This window comes from Sinocyclocheilus grahami, unplaced genomic scaffold, assembly GCF_001515645.1.
Source record: "Sinocyclocheilus grahami isolate Dianchi unplaced genomic scaffold, SAMN03320097.WGS_v1.1 scaffold453.1, whole genome shotgun sequence".
NCBI classification, from domain to species: domain Eukaryota; kingdom Metazoa; phylum Chordata; class Actinopteri; order Cypriniformes; family Cyprinidae; genus Sinocyclocheilus; species Sinocyclocheilus grahami.
In genome coordinates this window covers 1,128,073-1,151,339 of record NW_015505632.1, presented here as the reverse complement: position 1 = coordinate 1,151,339, position 23,267 = coordinate 1,128,073, and the positions used below count along the sequence as shown (strand labels likewise).

Here is a 23,267-nt window from a genome sequence, read left to right as displayed (position 1 = left end):
GTTTAACCTCATAATGATCTCAGAGTAAAAAGAGGTGTGAAAGTCTGATTTTGTGGTGGCTGTACATTAAAACTCAATTATTATCATCTTAATTCAAGTGATGAAGGATTCTGTGTAACAGATCGGCCAGGCTCCGCCATCACCCAATCACAACGATCCCTCTCACCTGAGTTCTGAGCACCTGCACCTGTCACCAATCAAGCACCTCATTACCAGCCTGCATAAAAGCACACACCTCAGACACCCTCACTGTCCGGTCTCGTATACACGTAGAGGACTCAATGACTTTGCTACTGATTACCTTTAAATACTTCTTGCATTACTTACCGCCTGTGTTCCTCCTAGTGTCTCCAAGTGTCTCCTGTATCTCCTAGTTCCCGGATCGCTGAGGTGTGTGCTTCCCCCGGATACCTTCCAGCCTCAATCAAGCAAAAGACTCGGATTACTCCACTCTCCATATCCTCTGCACTCTCTCACGGACCTTTCCCTCACCCTCACTTCCTCCGGACTCGACACCAGTACTCACTGTGACCAAATAAACTGTTGTATAAAACTAACCTGTTGTGTCAGACCTCTTCCGTAACATTCTGGAAGTGTGACTAATGAATGTTGAGTACTGCTGTAAGGTTAACCCTGCCTGCTTTAAATGTTTCAAAATGATTAACATTCATTCGAAATTTAGAAAAGTAATCCACCTCCGGACTCGACACCAGTACTCACTGTGACCAAATAAACTGTTGTATAAAACTAACCTGTTGTGTCAGACCTCTTCCGTAACATTCTGGAAGTGTGACTAATGAATGTTGAGTACTGCTGTAAGGTTAACCCTGCCTGCTTTAAATGTTTCAAAATGATTAACATTCATTCGAAATTTAGAAAAGTAATCCATTACATTACTTTAATAAAGTAATTGAAATAGTTACACTACTTATTACATTTTAAATAGGGTAATCTGTAACCGATTACATTTCCAAAGTCACCTTCCCAACACTCGGGCTGAGTAAATGACAGCTTTTCATTTTTGAGAGAACTATCCCTCAGCATTAAAATGTGTTCAGGAGTTGTATAGATGGACTAGTAGTGGAAAAATGTTGTGTGTGAGAGACACCTGTTGTGATGAGCAGCAAAGGAAGTGAGTTGTGTTTGCTTTGGCTACATGCCCTTTGTTCACATAGTGTCTCTGCAGTCTGGGATCATTTGCGCACTCACTCTTGGAGAGCTATGAGGAATTTCAGACTACAGCTATGACAGTCTACTGGCCCACTGAATGGACAACAGCTCACAGATAACACATCCATACTGTTGATTCTGTAGTTTAGAAGCTACATTACAAGAGCAAGATGTCGGCCTACTCAGAATTGTGCGTTGTAAGAGCCGCAAGAGTAGTGATAAACACAGAGACTATTTCATTTCATAAATTTTCCTTTTAATTGGTCAATATGTATCAATCTAAATAAGTTACAATTCTTCTGAGTGTTTACAAAGCCTTGTAAATATACTTATCAGGTAAAATTTGCTCTGACAAGGCAGATATACTGTTTACAAAAAGGATTCTGTGTATTTCACACAAGAAACAAATGTTAAAATCAACACAAAGAAAAATTAAACCTCTACAAAAATATCAATAAATAACATCACATCTTATGTTGATACATTTACTTACATCGGTATACAATTGCCATCATATCAAGCCTGAATAAAACCCTAGATTATTATTTTTTGACTCCATAGAGATGGTTTTAAATGTGACATCGCACATTTACATCTCATCATCATTACTGAATCATCACAAATGTTAAAAATATACTTTATATGCTATTAAACTGATAGATTATTGATAACCACCTCCTGACAAAGACAATCTAAAGACATAAAGTTCAAAAATGTACATGTGCAATATAAATTGAACATAGCTTTTCAAAATCTGTTGTTGAAAGGTAGACCAGCTTGTGTTGTGTATAAAATCATTTTGTGACGTATATCTACAGCTATTACATAACTTCCTGACAACCTCCTATCTTTTTAAACCAAAGAAATTGCTTGCCTCTGAAGTTCACCTTCACGGATGCAACAAAGTGCAGGACGATGAACGAGGAAGTATCTGCCATGATTTAAGTAGAATCAGCTTTTCTTTAAATCTCTATTTAGCATTCAAAAAGTGTGATGTTTAACAATAAGCAGGCTGTACAAGACAACTGACATAAAAAGGTAATGGTGGACCCTATAGTAGGGATTGATGCATTTAAGTTTTTTCAAACATCTTGACATGAATGGACACTTTTTAAGTTGGTTTTATTAATCGAATCTTAAAGCCATTACTGTGAAGGCCAGTCGGACAACATTTGGTCATGAGGCACCCAGCAGCGCGTATGATACTGTACATAGCAGTGTAAATCAAAAGAGCTGAAATTATATTGGATTATTATAATTAGTGGGACTAAAACCTATGAATGAAATCACTTGTAGGAATTTATCATAATAAATAAAACAGTTCAGTGTTTCAGCATGAAGCCAGATTTGATACATCAAGGCTTGCTGATACATGTTGACAGAGAGAAACATCATTTTAAAGTTCACATCAGTTTCGTATTCATCAGTGCCTCTTGACAAAGTCTACAAAGAAGAAAGAATGGATGTTTATCAGTGTGTTCTACTGGACATTCTCTAAAGGAGGAAGAGGAAGATAACATGAGTGAGAGTGTTGCGTTTAAAGTAAGCTTAGGTTCTGAGTATCACGTCTTCAATATCTCATAACCGCTTCTCCCCATCGACCCAGCAGCTGACCCGGACTCAAGTCAGCTGACCATTTTCTACAAAACTGACAGGCTTCTACAGAGTTTTCCTCAAGATGAGTTTGGCAGGGGAAAAAAAGGTCTGTAGCTAAATAAGAAAAGACCCTTGCGAGCACTTCTCCTCCAATAATTCAACTTTCCTGAGATTACGAATTGAAGAGAAGGAGACATTTACAAGGAAAAAACACTACAGCATGTCTATAAATATTTCTGGGTTCATGGGATGGTGTTTGATGAGCTCACAGACCCATTTGAGATGCACCTTCCCTGAATTTGAACACCCCAGCAGTCGACTTACGACTACAGACTACGCTGCTGAGAAGTTGGATCTTATGGAGTCTTCCCGCAACTGACGGTGCTTCCCGATATCGCACTCTTCTCGAGGTGTTCTCCGTTCAATGGTTATCCTGTAATTTTTCCTGGGGAACAACAAAGAACAATATCATGAATGCAGATGATATTGTATGAGCAGCAATAAAAATTTTCTATTAATTCTCAACAAACACAAAAACAATAAAACTGACATTTAAATGCCAGACACTTCTTATCATTATAATTCATACAACACATTAGGCTAATGGTTTCATGAAAAAAAATAACTGTTTTCGGGAATTTACCTAAAGAAGTAGAATGCCAAAAGGAGAGCCGTTCCCAGAATTCCCCCTACTATTATCCCAGTCACTGCCGATACACCTAGTCCACCTGCTTAGGAAAGAAAATGAAACCATTTGTAAAGAAAGCAGCACATCTATATAATTTAGCGAGGTTCACCTTCTATAGAGTGGAGGTTTTCAAACGGGGGTCTGCAAGAAGGTGCTATTATTACTATTGTAAGTAATAGTAATATTAGTATTATAATTAAAGGGATAGTTCACCCAAAAATGAAAATGCTGTCATTAATTACTCACCCTCATGTCATTCCAAACCCATAAGACTTTCATTCATCTTCGGAACACAAGTTACGATATTTTTGATGAGATCCGAGAGCTCTCTGACCCTGCATAGACAGCAACGCAACTGAAATGTTCCTAGGCCCAGAAATGTAGTAAGGACATCGTTAAAATAGTCCATGTGACATCAGTGGTTCAACTGTAATTTTACGAAGCTATGAAAATACAGTTTGTGCGCAAAGAACACAAAATAACGAATTTATTCAACAATTCTTCTCCTCCAAATCATGTAATCCACCATTGCTGTCCATGTAGGGTCAGAGAGCTCTCATATTTCGTCAAAAGTATCTTAATTTGTGTTCCGAAGATGAATGAAGGTCTTACGGGTTTGGAATGACATGAGAGTGAGTAATTAATGACAGAATTTTCATTTTTGGATGAACTATCCCTTTACTAATAATACTATTATACGAAATAATAAAAAATCATTGTGTTCTTTGCCATCTGTTGTCTTAATTTTGACTTAATCGTGCTGTTACAAAAACAAGTGTCAGTCTTGAAGCAGCAGAGGTAATTTACATGATGGGTCACTGTGTTTAGGATGTGGAGGCTCTGGTGCTGTTCGCAAGGAGAACCACTCCCTCTTAAAGCCCGGCATGATCTGGAAACTTCCATTGGTGCCAAAGTAGCTCATGACAGTCTGAATGCATAAAAAATATTTATCATGGTGATTACTTAGCATTTCATAATTCTGGCACAAACATTAACAAAATCCTACAGCTAAGTTTCAAATGCCTGAATTTCAGTTATGGTCCTGATCTTTTGTGTGTGTGTGTGTGTGTACTGGTTTATATATCCTGGTGGGGACTTAAACCTGACTACACACAGACTCATGGGGACTCGTGTTCACGGTGGGGACCTAAATTGTGGTTCCCATGGGTACAAAAGCTTATAAATCATACAGAATTAAGTTTTTTGAAAATCTAAAAATGCAGAAAGTTTCCTGTGAGGGGTAGGTTTAGGGGTAGGGTTGGTGTAGGGCAATAGAATATATGGTCTGTACAGTAGAAAAACCATTACGCCTATGGAGAGTCCCCACAAGGATAGCTGACCAGACTGTGTGTGTGTGTGTGTGTGTGTAAGAAATAAAGCAGAGATGATTATGCACACATACCTCGTGCGTTCCTGCCTCTAGGTCTGTCATCCTAACGACAGAGAAATCCCCATTCCGGTCACCATTGGCATCTAGAGACACCTGGCCGGCAATGCCTGTATAACGGAATGTGAGGAATGGGAAAATCAATTCATTTGAAGAGTCCAAGGAAAACACCAGCAAGAGTCGACAAATTCCGGGTGGGCAATACAACAGGAAATCTCATCCACCTCCTGCTGTTTTTGTTGGCTTTGACTGCAGAAATGGTAATTTCATCTGTACATCTGTGTTCCTGAAATCTTGAGATTTTTTAAATATTATTTCATTTAACAGGAAAACATGACCCTGTTCCTGATGATTCTGGCCGAGCAAAACATTGTTATTTCACGTTTAGTTGTCTTGCTGTGGTCATTGAGACGGGTCTGAGCCGCAGACATGTCTGAGCACTTCTTTTGTAAGGGAAGTTTAATGAATTACAGTGGCAAGAATACTGGCGAGCCCTCTGTTCACAACTACAATAATGGGAATCAAATGTGGTGAATAATAAAGCAAATAAAATAGGGCTTGGTCAGAGTTAGGATTCCAGTGTTCTTTTTACACAAAATATGCATTATTATTAATAATAAGCTTAGAGTGTATAGTATCATTTAAAGGGGTCATGAAATTGATTTTTTAAAATTATTTTATTACATTTCCTGAAGTGCACTTATAATCTTAGTATGTTTATTTTTCACCAAATGGTCATAATTTAGATATAAATGTTAATTTTCTACCCTCTAATTTGAATGTTCTGTTGGAAGGGGTGTGTCTGCTGTGAGACTTCAATGTAAATGCCCACTGCTTTGATTGGCTAAAACATTTGCATATGAAATGAGCATTACATGTGGAACTCTCTTGAAAGCTTTTACTGTGTTTTTACTAAAACAGCTGCCAAGATTAACTGGTTGTGAAAAGTGTTGATTATAATATTCTATTTAGAACTACTCCCATAGCATCAAAGGTTGCAGCGCTGCACTGTAGCCAAACACTGTCACACGATGCAGTTATCTCCTTGTTGCAACACAAATTCTGCACCACTGATTATATCATGATTGGTTTACACATTATCATCAAGAACACTGTGAAGTTGCGTGTTTAGTCACTGGCTTGATTTAGAAATGCATAAACAGCAGCAGTAAACTACTTTGTGGCAAAGAATATCTGAACGTCTGTGGCCTTACATATTACACCAATCACTGGTCATGATGGTCATGACATTTTTATGTTTCTTGAGGTAAGTTTATAAAGTTTGCAAAGTTTTTTTAATCTTTCTTTTCCTAAAAGCAGTAACACTCTTGTGATTGATGGGCAGACACGAATAGTTCAGAATGTTGTAGGTACTCCTAAAGTCTCGTGTATAAAACTCTTGCTTTTTAAATACATTTGTTTCCTTTAAACAATGAGTTTGCTGCCACTGTTTACTTTCTCAGTTTTTGAACTTTAACACAAAATTGAACCTGTCAACCCTCACGCTATATATTTGCATTTCAGAACTACAGCTGCTGATTAATGTCTGTTATAATATGTAAATGATGTCTGGCACAGACCGATGTCCATAGCACTTCAGTGGCCTGATCTCAAAATATTAAGTAAAGGGGAAAAACAGCAATTTTTTGGGAATTACCTTCAAATGTTCTGTTCCTCATGCTGTGGGTGATATCCAGTCCATCCTTTTTTGTCAGACCATTACTCATCACCTCACGCAAGGCAATTGCGTAGAGAATCAAAGCATCATGGAACCCCTCCATAAACATATTGACCTGCAATGTAAAAAAGGGGGGGGATGGTACAAGTTCTTCATAAAAAGAATAAATAATTATAAATAAGTAAACCATTATAATACATTTTATGACTTAAAACAACGAACAAAAATTAGAATACATTTGCTTTATTCATTTATTTATTAGTTATTTTTACGGTATACATTTATTTTTCACATTTCTTCATTTTTTAAATTGTATTATTTTTTTCCATATATTTGGACCTCCATAGCTTTCCTTTCTTTTTGACCAAACAAATTGAAATAGAATTACATGATATTATTAGAAAACTGTAAGTAAAGGTTATTGTAAGAGAATCCAGAGGCAGCTTATCTATCAATATTATACTTCAGTTAAACTGCAAATGAATGAACAGCTGCATACAGTGTTTTCTAACATCAAGAGTGAATAAGATGGAGAGGATTCATAAACAGCACTGTGTTGTTCAACGAAATGTTAAGCAACTAAAAAAAGAATACGGGCTACCCAGCCACCATGAATACTGAAAAGCACGTACTAATAGATGCTCATGTTATGATACGGATTAATGGTCTGTTCCTGCCGCAGAGCCGTATGCTGCATGTGTACAGCCCAAGGCAAACAATAGTAAAACCTGGGGCTTAGTCAGTCTGCAGCCCGGGGGAGATTCGATAACCGGCTGCCAAGATTACTGTATATTTACATTCACCCTCAACTGCCTAATAAGAGTGAAACAGCAGGAAAAGCTGATATAGTCATATGACTGTTTATATACATATTCATTTTTGGAAGCGTGAACAGAGGTGAAATCTCCAAGCATTCAGAGCATAACAAACCCTGCCGTGTTTTCATACGGAGCACAGCTTGCGATTCAACAGCACAATGTATCGGACCGAACATTCCTCGTGCAAAAAAATGTCATGCTTTCTCATTGCGAAACAAATCCTGCTGATATTTAAGTTTAGGCACTATTGGTAACAGTTTGTGTAAAACTGATGTCACCTCAGTTCAAGAATGTGATTTTTATTAAATTTCTATTATTTTAACTCAGAAGTTAAAGGAGAGGTCTAGAGGCCCATCACCCACGTTGAGATTTGTGGTTTCCATCACAGTTTGCAGCACCTTTAAATTATAAAGTGATTCCTTATGTAATACCAAAAATAAATAAATCCACTGTAAGGTTTACTTTTTTAGTTAAATTTTTTTAATTAAAACAATAACATACTCTGATTAAAGTCAAACTGTTATTTATGAAGCATGTTCCATGTCATGTATCGTTTTGTAGGCTATAATTCATATCACTTCTCATTATATATCTATACTGTATATATAGATAGATAGATAGATAGATAGTTTAATAAATAATGTTTGTACTGTTAAATTCCTCCATAGATGTTGCAAGGGGAAAGAAAGCGGCACTAATTCCTAGTTGGCCCAACTGCAGCGATTAACCCAAAACAAGCCCTGCATCATTAGAGTGAATGTAGCTCATCCTCAGGGCTCACTGGACACCCTGTTTTTACCAATAAGCCTGTTTCTGTTTATTTGGGCTGATTAACTTCAGGCTCTGGCATGAAAAGGTGCAACCGCATGTCAGTTTCCTCACCCCAGTGAAAAATTACCCAGTGCTGTCTTACTGTCACTACCAGCTATACGGCAATGACAAGACAGGCCAGAACAGACCTTTAAGATGCCATCTATGGAGAAACAAATATGAAAAATAAATTGATAAATGACCCACTGCGGCATAATGGTTATTTCATACTTTTTTCTATTTATGTCCATATTTTTTTTATTTCTTCACCTATTTCCTCAAAATGGAATGCAGCAAGAAAATGAAAGCCAACCAAATGTTCAGACATCTTCCATTTTATTCATGGGGCGCTTCTAGTCATTTAGAACTCAATCGCTGCAGTAGGACTTTTTCTCATTGTTTGAAGACCACTCAAAACCATACATAATGCAGCCTTTCAGATGAGTGGTAAAACCTCTTCAAACGATGAGAATCAAAGTCCAATTGCAATGGCTGAGTCATATATGATGACCTGGTAAGAAAACCTTAACAGAAACACAAAGATTGTATTCTTGATCCTTGTACCACATTTAAACTATACTGCACTGCTTATATACAGTGCCTATAAAAAGTATTAATTTTTTTCACGTTTTATATTGCTGTCTTATGTTAAACTGCTTTAAATTACTTTTTTCCCACATTAATCTACACTCCATAAACCATAATGACAGTGCAAAAACATAACTGTCACACCTTAGTAAATTTATTAAAAATAAAAAAAACTTGAAATAAGAACACTGCATAAGTATTCATACCCTTAACTCAGTACTTAGCTGAAGCACATTTAAAGCCTCAAGTCTTTTTAGGTATGGTGCGACAAGCTTTGCACATCAGCATTTGGCAATTATCTGCCATTCTTCTCCTCACCTCTTCACCGCTCAAGCTCTGTCAGGTTGGGTGGGGGCCGACAGACATTTTCAGGTTTCTCCAAAAATGTTTGATTGGGATCAAGCCCAGGCCCTGGCTGGGCCACTCAAAGACATTCACAGAGTTGTCTATAAGCCACTTTTGCTGTGTGCTTAGGGTCATTGTCCTGTTAGAAGGTGAACCTTCTGCCCAGTCTGAGGTTCTGAATGTTCTGAACTAGGTTTTCATTAAGACTATCTCTATATTTTGGTGCATTGAGCTTTTCTTCTACTCTGATGAGTCCCTCAGTCCCAGCTGCTGAAAAACAGCCCCACAGCATGAGGCTGCTACAACCACACTTTACTTTTGGGATGCTACTCTGCAGGTGATGAGCAGAGCTGGTTTCCTTCAAGCATGATGCTTAGAATTTTTTTTGCTTTGTCATTACGGTGTATGGAATGTTTATGCATGTGGGGGGGAAAGTAATTTAAAGCAGTTTAACATAAGGCAGCAACAATCAAAATGTGAAAAGAATGAAGGGGTCTGAATACTTTTTATAGGCACTGTATATATATATATTTATATATATATGTGACCCTGGACCACAAAACCAGTCATAAGGGTCAATTTTTTTTAATTGAGATTTATACACCATCTGAAAGCTTAATAAATAAGCTTTGCATTGATGTATGATGTATAGGACAATATTTGTCTGAGATACAACTATTTGAAAATCTGGAATCTGAGGGTGCAAAAAAAATCTAAATACTGAGAAAATCGCCTTTAAAGTTGTCCAAATGAAGTTCTTAGCAATGCATATTAATAATCAAAAATTAAGTTTTGATATATTTACGGTAGGAAATTGACAAAATATCTTCATGGAACATGATCTTTACTTAATATCCTAATGGTTTTTGCCATAAAAGAAAAATCGATAATTTTGACCCATACAATGTTTTTTTTGGTTATTGCTAAAAAATATACCCCAGCGACTTAAGACTGGTTTTGTGGTCCAGGGTCACATATATTATATAATATTATTATATGAATTAAATAAAATTGTATAAAAATTAAAATATATGTTTTTTTGCCATTGGGACATATGTATATTGATTGATTGCAAATCAAATTTCCTCATATTAGATATTTTTTTCATGTTTTAGTCCTCCAATGCTCCCCTTTCTTTCTGACCAAAATTTCTCTGAGCATTATTTACAATGAATTATACGATTTGACAGAGAAATTGGTTGGCAAAAGTTTGCCGCGACAGAATTTCATTGGGTGTTACTGCAAGTTCAGTCAAACTTGTGTGTGACAGTGTCTATTCTGAAAACAGCGACATCCTTTATTGTTGATCAAATCGAGATGACCGAGGCAGAACAAACTGTCTGTAATAAGTCTGTGACTTCCTTTGTTTGTCTCAGGTTAGCCATTCGGCCATAGTGTGTTCAGATCCTGCGAGATGGTTTTAGGGGCCCTTAATGGTCAGCAAAGCGGTTGACTGCCTATCTTGTTCTAGATAAGGGTTGTTGAGAAGGAAAGGAAAGAAGAAACCATGGGTGGCCTTAAATTCACACGCAGTCCAGTGTATTGAGTTTGATCATCTCTAATGAATGTTCCTAGATTGTCGCCGCCTCAGGTTGAATTGTTTTTTTTAATAACTTTGAAGCGTTTCTGCTCAAGTACAGGCAGATATATATACATATATCTTGCCAAGCATTAAATCCTCATTAGTTGAAAGCTGACCTTGAATTGACTCAACTTTAGCTGTGATTAGATTATACACACCTGAGGAGATCTGTATTTTAGAAATGCTAAATCTGTGCGAATAGAATATCTGGGGATTAATTGAGCCTTTAGTGGTTTTGTCGTGCTGGAACTTGATAACCTGCAGTGACGCACAGCGAAGTGCGAGCCGAAGTTAGAGTAAAATAAGTAACAGATAAACCTGAGGACCAACAGATGATAACTATTACTAAGTAAGATAAAATACATGTCAGTCTGACCCAATTCATACTTTGCTTCTTTTGAAGAGATGATGTGTCTCAGCTAGAAAAAACTTAATGATTCTGAGAAATGCTGCCTGTTGTTAGGATCATTTCATCCGAGAGCATTTTACAAGTGAACAATATATAGCATAAAACACAAAATACATTACACTGTAAAACATGTTTCTAATGACTGTGGTAATCCAACACACCCACCTACTGGTCATCAGTGCATAAAAAATGCTTAGCATTTTTCACAGACTCAGGCCATGTCCACACGTACACGGGTATTTTTACACGGCTATTTTTACCCGAGTTTTTCCTTCTGTTTTAAAAAAAATCTCCGTCCACATGAAAACACAAACGCATGCTATGAAACACTGTCAAGAACATGCCAAACCAACAGGTGGCGATATAATCTCAACCGTAAAGCCATGTTGGCCAATCAGAAGCCTGAAAAAGTTTCCAGTAGGCGGAGATATAACAGCGCAGGCTCGGACGTCAAAAGCCCAAAACTCCGGTTTCGCTGTCTACACGACAACACTGCAACCGGAGTTTTTGAAAACCTTCACCCTGGCAGGCGTTTTCAAAAATGTTCGGTTTCAGTAACCTGGTGCTGCGTTTGCGTGTGGACGAACAGCCAAACTGCGTAGAAAAAGCTGCAGTTTTAAAAATAACTGTGTTCGTGTGGACAGGGCCTCAATCATTTTAGAGTCGCTAAGGATATACGGTGAATGGTGCCTTTGGATATAAAACAGCACTTTTTAAAAATCCGTATTTTACGAATCTTTTAAAGGTCTTACTTTGTAGCTGGATCATACTGTAGAGTTGACCATCTAGAATGTTAACAGTGGAAACTGTCATTTATCCTGCAGATTTACGTTCAGCATATGGGGGGCTCTTTGCAAATGAGTATGGCTGCATTTCCTGGCAGCCAGTACGAATAGCTAAAATCTGTGTGGATGCTTATAAGAACACCACTCACTGTAAGCCAATTCCAAAAAATGTATCACCTTCCTTAATGAATAAAGTGAGCATTCTTCATCCAGCTCATTAATTCAGCATGAACACCGCTGTCAGAAAAAAACGAGCAGATACAAGCGGCAGCTACAAGGAGAAGGCCAAGTTTGTGAAACATCACATTAGCCTGTGCTTCTGTCAGCTAAGGCTTCGGCTTCTCTGGGAAGTGTACTCGTACAATGAAATAATTGTGCTCGGCACACAGAAGTCTTGACATTCATATTTGGAACGAGAATGGGCTTTGTCTGAATACATTTCTTTCGACATGATGGTGGTTCCCTGCAAAGGTCCAGCTCAAGTCTTTTGTGGCTCCTGTTGATACAGCAATTGAGCCAGTCAAAAGTGGCAGGGCCCCCACTGAGGTTATTAACTTTGGCACTTCGATTCGTCCACAATTGTTTGTTTCAGAAAGACAGTTCCCGCTGCCTTCCTTAGAAAAGCTTTGACGGCTTTTCAATAGAAGCTGACATGATGGGGACAAAGAGCCAGACCAAAATATGGGGCCTGTATGGAAAGCCAAGTCACCCTATTCAAAAGCACTTAAAGTGTAAATGCACTGTATTTTGTCTTTAAACTGGGTGAATAAATGAATCAGCTGCTCTTCGAACATCGCAGGCCACAAAATGGAGGGAATTGCAGGAAGGGTGCTTAAGATTGATTGATTGAGTGACTGATTTGCCTGTATACTGTTCACAAGAGGACAATGATGAAGGTGTATTCGAAAATAGTCAAGAAAGTTCCTCCAATCCTCCACAAAACTTCAAATATCACAGAAAATTTCGAATGTGCAGTATAAGTAGATTGATTTAATTTATTGAACGAATATAAACATTTAGCAATTAACTAGGTGTCGAATAATCTAAATGTAAAAAAGGAAAATGCAAATGTGAATAGAATAATTAAATATCCAATATCAACAGATATACATGAAAAAACGTCTGATAACTACCAATATATTGTGCATCCCTAAAAGATGAAGAAAAAGTTTGTAGGAATTTAGACCTGCAAAGGCTTGATCTGAAATCCAGTAAAATTCTGAAATGTATTTGGCTTTTGAACATGAAAGTATTCACTATTATATACTTTTGTCATTATATTCAGTAATTTTGTTTCAAAGACTCACGTACAGCACTGCAGCCTTCACAAACAGGGATGTCCGACTGCTGTAGTGACTTTTTCATTTTCACGGAGAAGTCTTCAAACTCTGGCTTGGTGGACCTAAGCAACGTTACAGTGTTGAGAAAGCTGTAGGCAGCCTTGGCCTCATTGTCATATTTGTCTCCTCTCCTCCAGGATCCATCCCCTGTAAAGTAATGTTGTATTTTTACTGTATTTCATGTTCACATGAGCATATTGCAAGATTTGCCACAGAAAAGTTAAAGTCTCTTAAAATAAGGAAATTATACAAGCATGTTTTGCCTGTTTCTGCTGATAATGACAATGGCTGAAATATCCACTCTGTTACTTTTGCTGCAACAATGGGGCTTTTAGATATGCACAAGAACATCAGTGGAACATTCTGGACCTGCACACCAGACAATATCCAGGCGCTATTGTGTTGAGCCAAATGTCTCTTAAATGTAATCTCTATCAAGCAGAAGAGCTGGGCCTCTCTTGCAGTTCAGTGTAGGTATAGCTTCATCGTGCTACAGGGTCATCATAGGACAATCTCGTCTGACTATGGCTCATCTTGGGAATAGAGATAAACTCTGTAATCAGTGCACAACAACCATGAGTACAGTAGTGGAGCTTTACCATAGGAAGAGGAGTTGAAGAGCTCGATGTTGAAGAAAATGTGGCTGCCGCTGGTTAATTTTTGTCGATGGGCCGCCAGCATGAGGTCTCGTACTGTGTCCGCCTTGGCACACATGATCACCACTGCAAAAAGAGACAGAACAGAATGTTATTTGTCAGTCAAAACATCAAATTTAGGCTACCACCACCAGCAGCAATGCATGTTTCATTTTTAGAATGTTGAAACGGCTTTTATGACTAGGATTAGTAAACAGGAAAATTCTGAACAAAATAAAATAATTCAGTAACCAAATGATTTTCATTATTTTTTGGTTCTGTTCATGGTTCTCACATGTGCTTTCCGCCAATGCGGAAGGAACACCATTCTAAAATGCTCTGAGAATGTTCCCTGTGTTACTATTTAACACAAACACACAGAACACACAGTAAAGTCAGATTCTCAAGCAAATTACTTTTCTGAGCCAGTTCTTTTTGCTGAATCAAAAACGTACAGTGCAACAAGTAATGCCTGATCCCTGACTGAAAGACTCTTAAGCCAGCTCTTTTTTATGAATCACAAATCACAACTTTTGAATCACTTGGTGTAGTTTCTCAATTAATCGGAATCTAATTTGGCTATTTTACAACTCAATGAACCAAAAGCTGATACAATGTTATGGTGTACTTACACCAAAATTTACGTTTTTGTGCTTTTATTATGAATATGTCAGCCTTTAGGATAGCCTAGTGTGCTCCAAAACACTGACAAAATTCGCAATTAAAAGATATAAGCATTCCAAAACTCAGTCTCTCACTTCAACGGATCAATGACTTTGATGATACCATTCTAAACTTCAGCTTCTTATCAGTTTTTCTGACCAGTCAAATGCTCTGTAGAATCTGATGCATCCTGGCCCTTACACTATAAAAGACGCTAAAGCTGCGGCCAAAAATGGTCATTTGTTTACATATTTATTATGTTATATATGGCGAATGGCACCTATTGCATTATAAAAAAGCAATTCAAACTGTTTAAACATGCTTTTCATTAGGGTATGACCTGCGCACACAGTGCTCTGCTCCAGAGACACAATATTGCACATACGGCACACAGCACAAAACATATCCAACCCATTTGAATTCTGCACAGAATGCTGTGTTTTAAACCGCAATGGAAGAGATCAAACACAGCAAACTGTTAGACATTCTTGCCATTATAAACACTGATGATGAAGAGCAATGAACAGCAGGTGATGAGCAGCTTGATATGTCCCACCCTAACTTCCTCAACACTTTTCAAGATACTTTAATAGGACCTAAATCAGCCACTTGGTTGTTTGTATGATACTCTCATAGTTGAGGTATACCTATGATGAAAATTACAGGCCTCTCTCATCTTTTTAAGTGGGAGAACTTGCACAATTGGTGGCTGACTAAATACTTTTTTTCCCCACTGCTTTTTTCCATTTCTATTTATGGCAGACAAAATAAAGCACTGTTTTCTCGTAAGATTTTTACAGACCACAAATCCAACATGCGCATTAAGTTATTATCATCTCAATTCTGAGAACATGCTCAGTGCTGTTAATTTAGAATTAATTATGACCTTTATGCTACTGGCCAGCTTTACAAGAGCATGTGGCGTTGATTGAATTAGGCTCATAAGTAGCAAAGAATAAATCATTTTTGACCTGGTCTAACAGAAACACTGTCTGAGGTACAAAATATTTTCCCATGTAAATAAACAAACAAGCAAGCAAACAGGGTTTTAAAAAAAAGTCACAAAGTGTCCCATAAATAGGAAGATTCAGAGGATTGGAACTTTCCCCACAGCTCAGTCAGTGTAATGCGCTGCTTGAAATATCCTCAGCTGAGTGGGACAAACTTCACCTCAGTATTCCTGCACTATAGCACCCTTTAATTACAGAGCGCACAGTACACTACAGGCCCTGTGTTGGCTCTCCAGTGATTCCATGGGGTAAAGCTCCAGCCAGCAATATTTCAAAAATCTGGATTTTCCCACTGACACTAGTTACAAATGAGCTGAGGAATGCAAAGAGGCAACACATGGCACACTTACCGTAGGTTGCGCCGCATTTAATGCACCAGGGGGTGTGTATAGAAGCATAGTGTGAACATGCACATGGAAATAATATCGCTGTGCAAACTCGTGCTATATCGCTACGGAGTATAAGGGTTTACTGTCTTGCCCCTCTGTCAAATGCAAAATAAGCACAGCTATAATGACATATCTCTGGCTTAGTAAATTCACTCCCTGAGGACCACTCTGCAGGTTTCCAACAAGCCAGTTTGTGGTTCTGTGCTCACGTCATTCACTGTCAAAACACTGCAACACTGTATGCCATCCTCATTAAAGTGCCTTATCTTCTGACATTTAGCCTTGGCATGGATCATAACTTGGAATTTTATGTGTCAACAGCCAGGTATGCCATTCTTATCTGCTTGTTAAGTCTGACGTCACGTGTCACAGTTTCCAGGTCCAAACACTCTATCAGATGCCAAAAGCAAACAACATATTCACTCACAGTGTGCTTTAGTACTACTCAAACATCATGATCCTAAGCTTTTTCTGAAATCACAGATGGCCAGATAGTGAATCATCTGCTATGAATAGATAAAATACTTGTGTTGGTGAGTCCAGAGACTGTACACTGTTTTTAAAAGCTTGGCTTAAAGGTGACCCATACTAGGAATTAGTGCTCTGCATTTATCCCATCCTAAGTGCACACAAGTGCACACACACACACACACACTGTGAACACACACCCGGAGCAGTGGGCAACCATTTATGCTGCAGCACCTGGGGAGCAGTTGGGGGTTCGGTGCCTTGCTCAAGGGCACCTCAGTCATTGTATGGAAGGTGGAGAGAGCGCTGTACATTCACTCCCCCCACCTACAATCCCTGCCGGTACGAGACTCGAACTCGCAACCTTAGGGTTACGAGTCCGACTCTCTAACCATTAGGCCACGATTTCCCCCTTAAATGTGTGATATGAACAATTTGTGAAATTTTACAAATGTTTATTTTCTTCTCACAATCTTTCATAAAACACCCACTAAAACATACTTTTAAATCAGCGCTCATGTGCAGGCTGGGCCATGTCATTAAAGTTATCTGTATTTTATTACATTCGCCTCAGCTGTGCCAATAGACACGCAGCAGCCTTGTGCAACAGGTTGAAAACCGCTTAACGAAGACTGACAACAACAAAAACAAGGGCATCGCAATGACCAAATGAATCAAATCAGGCATCACAGGAGCTGGAGAATGTCCCAATGATGTCCTCTCCAGATGACTGCAGGCAAAGAAAAACTATTTGGCAATCTCCACTGGCTTCTGATTATGAGAAACTGTGTGAGAGAGTAGATAATGATGAATGCTGTTATTATAAGCAGCCACATAAATCAACTTGCTTACATGCTTGTGTAATTGACTACTTCAGGGGCAAACAATGAACACTGAACAATGACATCTTAATAAAGTAAGCCATTTGTTGTAAAAAATAATAACTAAATAAATATGTACAAATTTGTAATGTGACAATTGATCAGTTAAATTTATAGCAAGATACTTTGATATCTGTGCTGTATCAATACTCACTCCTACAGTATGTACACCACTGCAGCCTTCTATGTGCCCCTGAAAACAAAACAACAAAGTGTCTACCATGCCTGGAATACTAATTATAACGCCAGCAATCTACCTCATGGAACAAGTCTGCAGCATTGAACATTCAAAATATATGCTAAATTATACAGTGGCTATGTCTATAATTGATGGTAATATAAACAAACTTTTATGACCAGTGCAACACCATCTATCTAGTCATTTTTTATGTGATGTTCCCTTCTTGAAGCAGACCAATTCTGATAAATTTTATTTTGGAAAAATGGGTGCCTTAGTACTAATCACAAGATCCTCAAATAACTGCTGCTATATGGCTAAGTTGTCAACTGGTGGGCTGCAATGCAAATAATACAATGCAGCTAAGCTATAGTTAAGATAGCACAATAAACTGCATTTGGCCAACATGGACAGGCAGTGTTGTTGGTTAGAGTCACAATGTAACTGACGCATCGACAATATATAACAATACAGTAATGTAATGTACATCTGAATGAAACAGTTTATTGCAAAGAAAAACTGTATGGGCAGATACTTGGTTCTATCCATCGGTTGTTCACTAGAAAGAAGACTGACGTTTCACCAGAAAATACAGAGATGACATTTTGATGAAAAAAATTACAAGCTCAAAAAAAATGGCATGGGTGGACACTATCCCCATAAACTTTCAACAAAAATGGCGGCATTTCTTATAAAATACTCATACATCTGCAGAGAAATTACACTTTGGGGTGGATCCTGTGCAGTTCAATGTTATACTTCAGAAGAGGCTTGAAACAGATGAGTGTTTGGGTGGCGACTTGAAAAATGCATCCCGTCACTGAGATTCCACATTCAAATCTCTGCATGGTCTTTGATGGGCAGATCAAAGGAAGTATACATGTCATCATTCAAGCAGCATTCCATACTTGTACCTTTATACTTGCTGTGGGGGACCGCAACATGACGAGGACCTTTAGCTGCTGTTAACTGATAGAAAAGGGAAAGAATTATAAAAAGCCTCGAGAGGTGTAACCCTGGCTTTGTTAGTGTCAAAACAGCCCCAAGACAGCATTAACCTCCCATCCCTTTTCATTCATTCCATACTGACATTTGCAGAATTGGTTGAACATTCCTTTATTAATGACCAGCGTTCACGCAATATGCTTTAACTTAAGAAACCCAAGATGTTCATTTTGACACACACGACTGTCTTAGGAAAGCGATACAGGGGACTGGGCCCTCTGCAGGGCCCCTGTATTGAGGCATAGCTGTATATTTTCTAAAATCGACAGCATTCTTGCTAGGAATGTAAGAAATGCACTGTTTATGAAACAGGATGGGTAAGGAGGTGCACAGTCAGACTTTCTGAAACAGCACAGATTTGGGGCACACGGATATGTTTAAAAGCAGGCTGAAACAGCAGACAGCTCATAGTTTTGACAGAAGGCATATATTTTAGCGCCACAATGTGTCTAACACCAATAGTAGCAGTGCACTCCAGGGAGGGTGTAGCCTCTCTGGTTATTAAGAATCAGCCAGGCAGACAGCGCATGACTTTACTCGCCATGAGAAAAGTTGTTAAAAAGTGCTCGAGGATGTCTAGAGGAGTGCTAAAGCCTACAATTGCTCCCCAAAATTCCAACAGCTCTTGCTCAGTGTTGACCGCCTGTCAAAATTCTGATTATTTTTTCCACAAGCTTTCTTATGGACTGCGACTGACCTCTTGCCTATCTTTACAGACAGGGAGCCCAAGGAGATCAGGAGAGGATGAAAACAGCCCTAAATATCTGCATTTGTACATGTTCTATATTGCTCTTGTCTGATGCACCGTCCTTGGCAGTTTAACCTGCTGTGGATTAGGATTGCTGTTCTCTTTAATGCATTATCATTTGATGTAAACACACCTTCAAGAAAATGAAGTTCCAGTTTAAACTAAATGTGAATTAATAACATAAGGAAATGTGTTGACCAGGGGCAGTACTTTGCAAATCCACCCTCTTGACCAGTGAATACCCGAGTTGAGTCACTGCTGGTGGAGGAAAAAAAAACCGGATTACACTGATTTTTTTTTTTTACTAATGTTCTCTACAATGTTTTCCAAATGTTTTGTTAGTTATGTACCCCTACAGTCCCATAATTTAGGCTTAAGTACTAAAGTATCTGATGACACCAAATCTGAAACATTTCCTTTAAATCATGTTATACAGACTTTCTTTAAACGAGTGCTACAAACAGGATCTAAATAATAATAATAATTAAAATGTGCTATTAATTTACATTAATTAACATAATGCAATGTTTTCAGATACAGCAGTTGTTAGTAGCCTAACTGAAGGTAATGCTGCTTAAAATGATACAGGTCTTCTTGAGACATCTGATCCCAAGGCCCATGCGCACTCCCATGTTCCTAATACATATTAATTTGCAATGAGAAAAAAATGGTTATCCTCTGAGTTATCTTGTTACTTAGTTTTTTTTTTTGAAAAGTGTAATCTCATCTATTTAGTATCCATGTTTGCTACCGCTACCACTTGTGTTCTAGACTGGTAAATGAAAGGTAATGGGCTCAAACCCAGCAAGATGCCATCCATTCCACTTGTTCAAACTATCACCTTCTGGCAAGAAACTTCTATAGGGGATTGTTCTTTTAACAAGCGTACTGTAAGACACTTTTGGCATCTATCACAAACTGTTTTGTTTCCTAAAGGTAATTGTCAGTAAAGCTTAAGTAGACATTTTTTACTAAACAGAGAGAGAAGAAACCACAAATACTGTAGCACCTAATGAATAGTTACTAATAAGACTGAAACAGGTACCGGCAATCATTGGAATATATAGCTACTAATCTGAACTGAATGGTTCATAACAGAATCACAGTTTTAATGGAATTTATTGGCAAAAACAGGTAACAGTAAAAGGTAACAGCCTTCTAGCGACTAATTATATACTATAACTAAATTTCATTAACGTCAAATTCATAGCCTACTAGTATGAAATGAAAAAATACTAAAAGCCAAACAGATACTGGTGCGTTTTAAGGAATAACTATTAAAACGGCTTGCCATAGTGCGTTTGGTAAATGACAGACAAGTAAACGAGTACCTTCGCTCCCGTAGACGGACGCGATGATCCCATCGGCATCAACTCTCTCCTCGTTCAAGTTTAACACGGCGTAATCTGTGGCGATGAGGTACTCCGAGAGCACCGTATAAACACCCTCTATCGTAAAGTAACAGTTTCTCTCGTCTTTATCGTCGTCGTAAATCAAAGATGCAGTTCTCCAGCCGAAACGTCCGAACATAGCTTTAAACGTCTCGGCCATCTTCAGGTAAGTTGGAGCAATTCTAGTGATATGCGAGTACTCGGTGGTTTTCAAGCTGAAGCCGGTGGCCAGAGCACCTGCTGAGATCACGGGGATGTTCCAGTGCGAGGCCACTCTGACCACCGACGCGGCGGTGTACTCGCACACCGGACCGAGGACCAGGTCGGGACGCTCGTCTCTTTGCTTGTCCACGAGCGCGTACAGAGCGTCCATCCCGCACGCGGAGTTCATATACTGCACATTGAATCTCAATCCAGCAAACTCTGCTCTGCCGAGGGTTTTTATCGCGTACTGATTTCCTTTCACTTTACCAACCATGATTGCAATTTTACAGTAATCGCCTCATTCAGAGATGCAGCATGTTGGAGCTGAAGCAGTGAGCATTGTTGCACCAAAACACCTGTACACAAGAGTACACAAGAACACTAGCAATACCCCCACTTATCATATACAATGTTCTTAATACCAACTTCTAACTAGTGTCATCAATCAATATCTTATGTCATGTAATATGTCGTGCCACATTTTTAATAGAGGACTGTTCTCTGCTAGGACTGCATATCCATCCATACAATCGTTGAGCTTTATTCAACAATTCAAGCACTATCATAGTGACATCTAGTGGTAGACATACACATGCACATCACAGATTTGCCCATTTATATCCAAGTTTTTGAAAATGGATATAAATGTAGTTTGGAATACTTATACCGTGCTCTGTTTAATATATTCATCTGTATGATAATATTTTAATGTAGAATTATAATATTGGATAATAATGCAGCATGCAGTTTTTATAAGGTGTCATTTTAATAGTAACACTCAAAGTAAAAGCAAGCACATTTCAGAAAAAGAAGGCATTATAGCTAGTCAGATTTAGCAGCAGATTAAAAATGACTCAGCCAAGCTCTCCAGACAAAATATTTCTTATTCACATCACTGCTAAATGGTGCACTGAGTCTGTGGCTTCAGTCAATGAGAGTGTTCGGAATCCCAGCTCTTTTGATTGCTCCCATAGGTATTACACATTCAGACTGGATAAACAAAATCGATATAAAGATAACAGCAGCTAAAAGATCCGTTCAGAGAACTGCAGCGAAGTACGTCCCTGTAATTAACTAATGGCCAAAGTACAACGACAGCCCTGATACTGTACTCCCAGATGAATATCAGGCTCCCTATTTCCTGAGATGCAATATACTGAGAGTGTCTTTTATTTTGTGGTGCTGGGTGCAGTTCTCCCATGGGATTGATGTGTTTACTGAATCACAAAATTGTTTCAAATTGCTCCCTAGCCATTAAAACTCAGATTATTCTGTTTATGTTCCATCCTTTTGCACTCCAAAGTCAAGTTGTCTTTCCTAAAGTATTGAGAGTTTTCATATGTATATTTCTTTTATTTTCCCCCTAAGGAACTGCATACATTTTTCTGCAATTCCCGGAACAGACCTGTACTTGTTTTGGGTTTTGCTAATCTAATCGATGAGTTTATGACTCGTACTCTCTTAAATGTATTAAAGTGCTCACGTAATTGAAGCCATCTGTCAGTGCGAGTAAAAGGACTGTGTTCTGCATTAATCCTGATTATGCTAGATTAATGTCTCCAGCTCGTGGCCGGCAAAGTCATGGTTTCCAATAGTCAAGAGACGCTCGTCTCTTTGCTTGTCCACGAGCGCGTACAGAGCGTCCATCCCGCACGCGGAGTTCATATACTGCACATTGAATCTCAATCCAGCAAACTCTGCTCTGCCGAGGGTTTTTATCGCGTACTGAATAGCCGGAGAAACTCTCTGGTAAGAGAACAGGTATGTGTTGTTGTGAGGCAACATGACCATCACGTCGATGTTGTCAGTCTGTGCACTTGTCCTGCCAGGCATCATGAGCACTACCCAAATGGACAGACATAGTGACATGAAACATGACATCTTTAACACCAATGAACGAAGCAACTGATGATTTTTTTTTCTTTTTGAAAAGATTCAAAGCTTTTGAAAGTTTCCCCCCCCCCCGAGTAGATTGTTATATAAATTAAGACGTATCCTTAATTGAACTTAGTATGGCAAGATCCCACTCTTTCTGTTTATAAGTGAGGTGTGTCTCTCCTGTGAGTCTCTCCAGAGCCCCTCTCTCTTCCCCTGTTTGGAGTCTTCTTTGGGTCTCTAGCCTAACTCTCCGCTTCCCTGTGTAATTACTCTTGTTAGGATGTGTGAAGTGTGCGGCTCGGCTGGTCACCAAACACGCTGCAGTCTAGGAGGAATTTTCAAGCATCCTTTCATTATTATTCCCGCGTCATCGCTGCGCAGCCCGCCCCCTCCTTAAAGCTACAGCGTCGAAATTCAGGACGGTCCACAACTTAAATCGAGATTTAATGGTCAAGGTTGCGTAAATATAAAAATGTACAAAATTATGTTTTAGTATAAGGCACATTTACAGACAACACATGTGGTTCCAAATGTCCAAATTTAGCCATTCATAAAATGCAACCCAACAGTAAAATCAGGCCTGTTCAATATTAAAAGCAACAGAAAGGTTTAACTGAGCAA

General features: G+C 38.6%; 1 protein-coding gene across 1 annotated transcript; it reads right to left on the bottom strand.

The window, feature by feature from the left end:
* Positions 1–1,430: 1,430 nt before the first annotated feature.
* LOC107552598 (atrial natriuretic peptide receptor 3-like) lies at positions 1,431–22,995 on the bottom strand. Its single transcript, XM_016234517.1, has 9 exons — positions 22,465–22,995; positions 20,505–20,992; positions 13,796–13,918; positions 13,168–13,343; positions 6,499–6,634; positions 4,857–4,951; positions 4,262–4,382; positions 3,410–3,494; positions 1,431–3,211 (listed from the first exon to the last, which is right to left on the bottom strand). Exons 1-9 carry the CDS (start codon positions 22,647–22,649, stop codon positions 3,100–3,102), a joined length of 1,521 nt encoding a protein of 506 aa, XP_016090003.1. The 5' UTR covers positions 22,650–22,995; the 3' UTR covers positions 1,431–3,099.
* Between the last annotated feature and the right edge of the window lie 272 nt (positions 22,996–23,267).

What these genes read in the sequence shown, in the direction of transcription:
- LOC107552598 (XM_016234517.1), bottom strand. Translation starts at nt 22,649, where the DNA reads ATGTCATGTTTCATGTCACTATGTCTGTCCATTTGGGTAGTGCTCATG. An exon ending in GAGGAACAGAACATTTGAAG is followed by an intron (nt 4,952 to 6,498) that starts GTAATTCCCAAA and finishes TCCGTTATACAG; the next exon opens with GCATTGCCGGCCAGGTGTCT. An exon ending in TAGAGGCAGGAACGCACGAG is followed by an intron (nt 4,383 to 4,856) that starts GTATGTGTGCAT and finishes TTATGCATTCAG; the next exon opens with ACTGTCATGAGCTACTTTGG.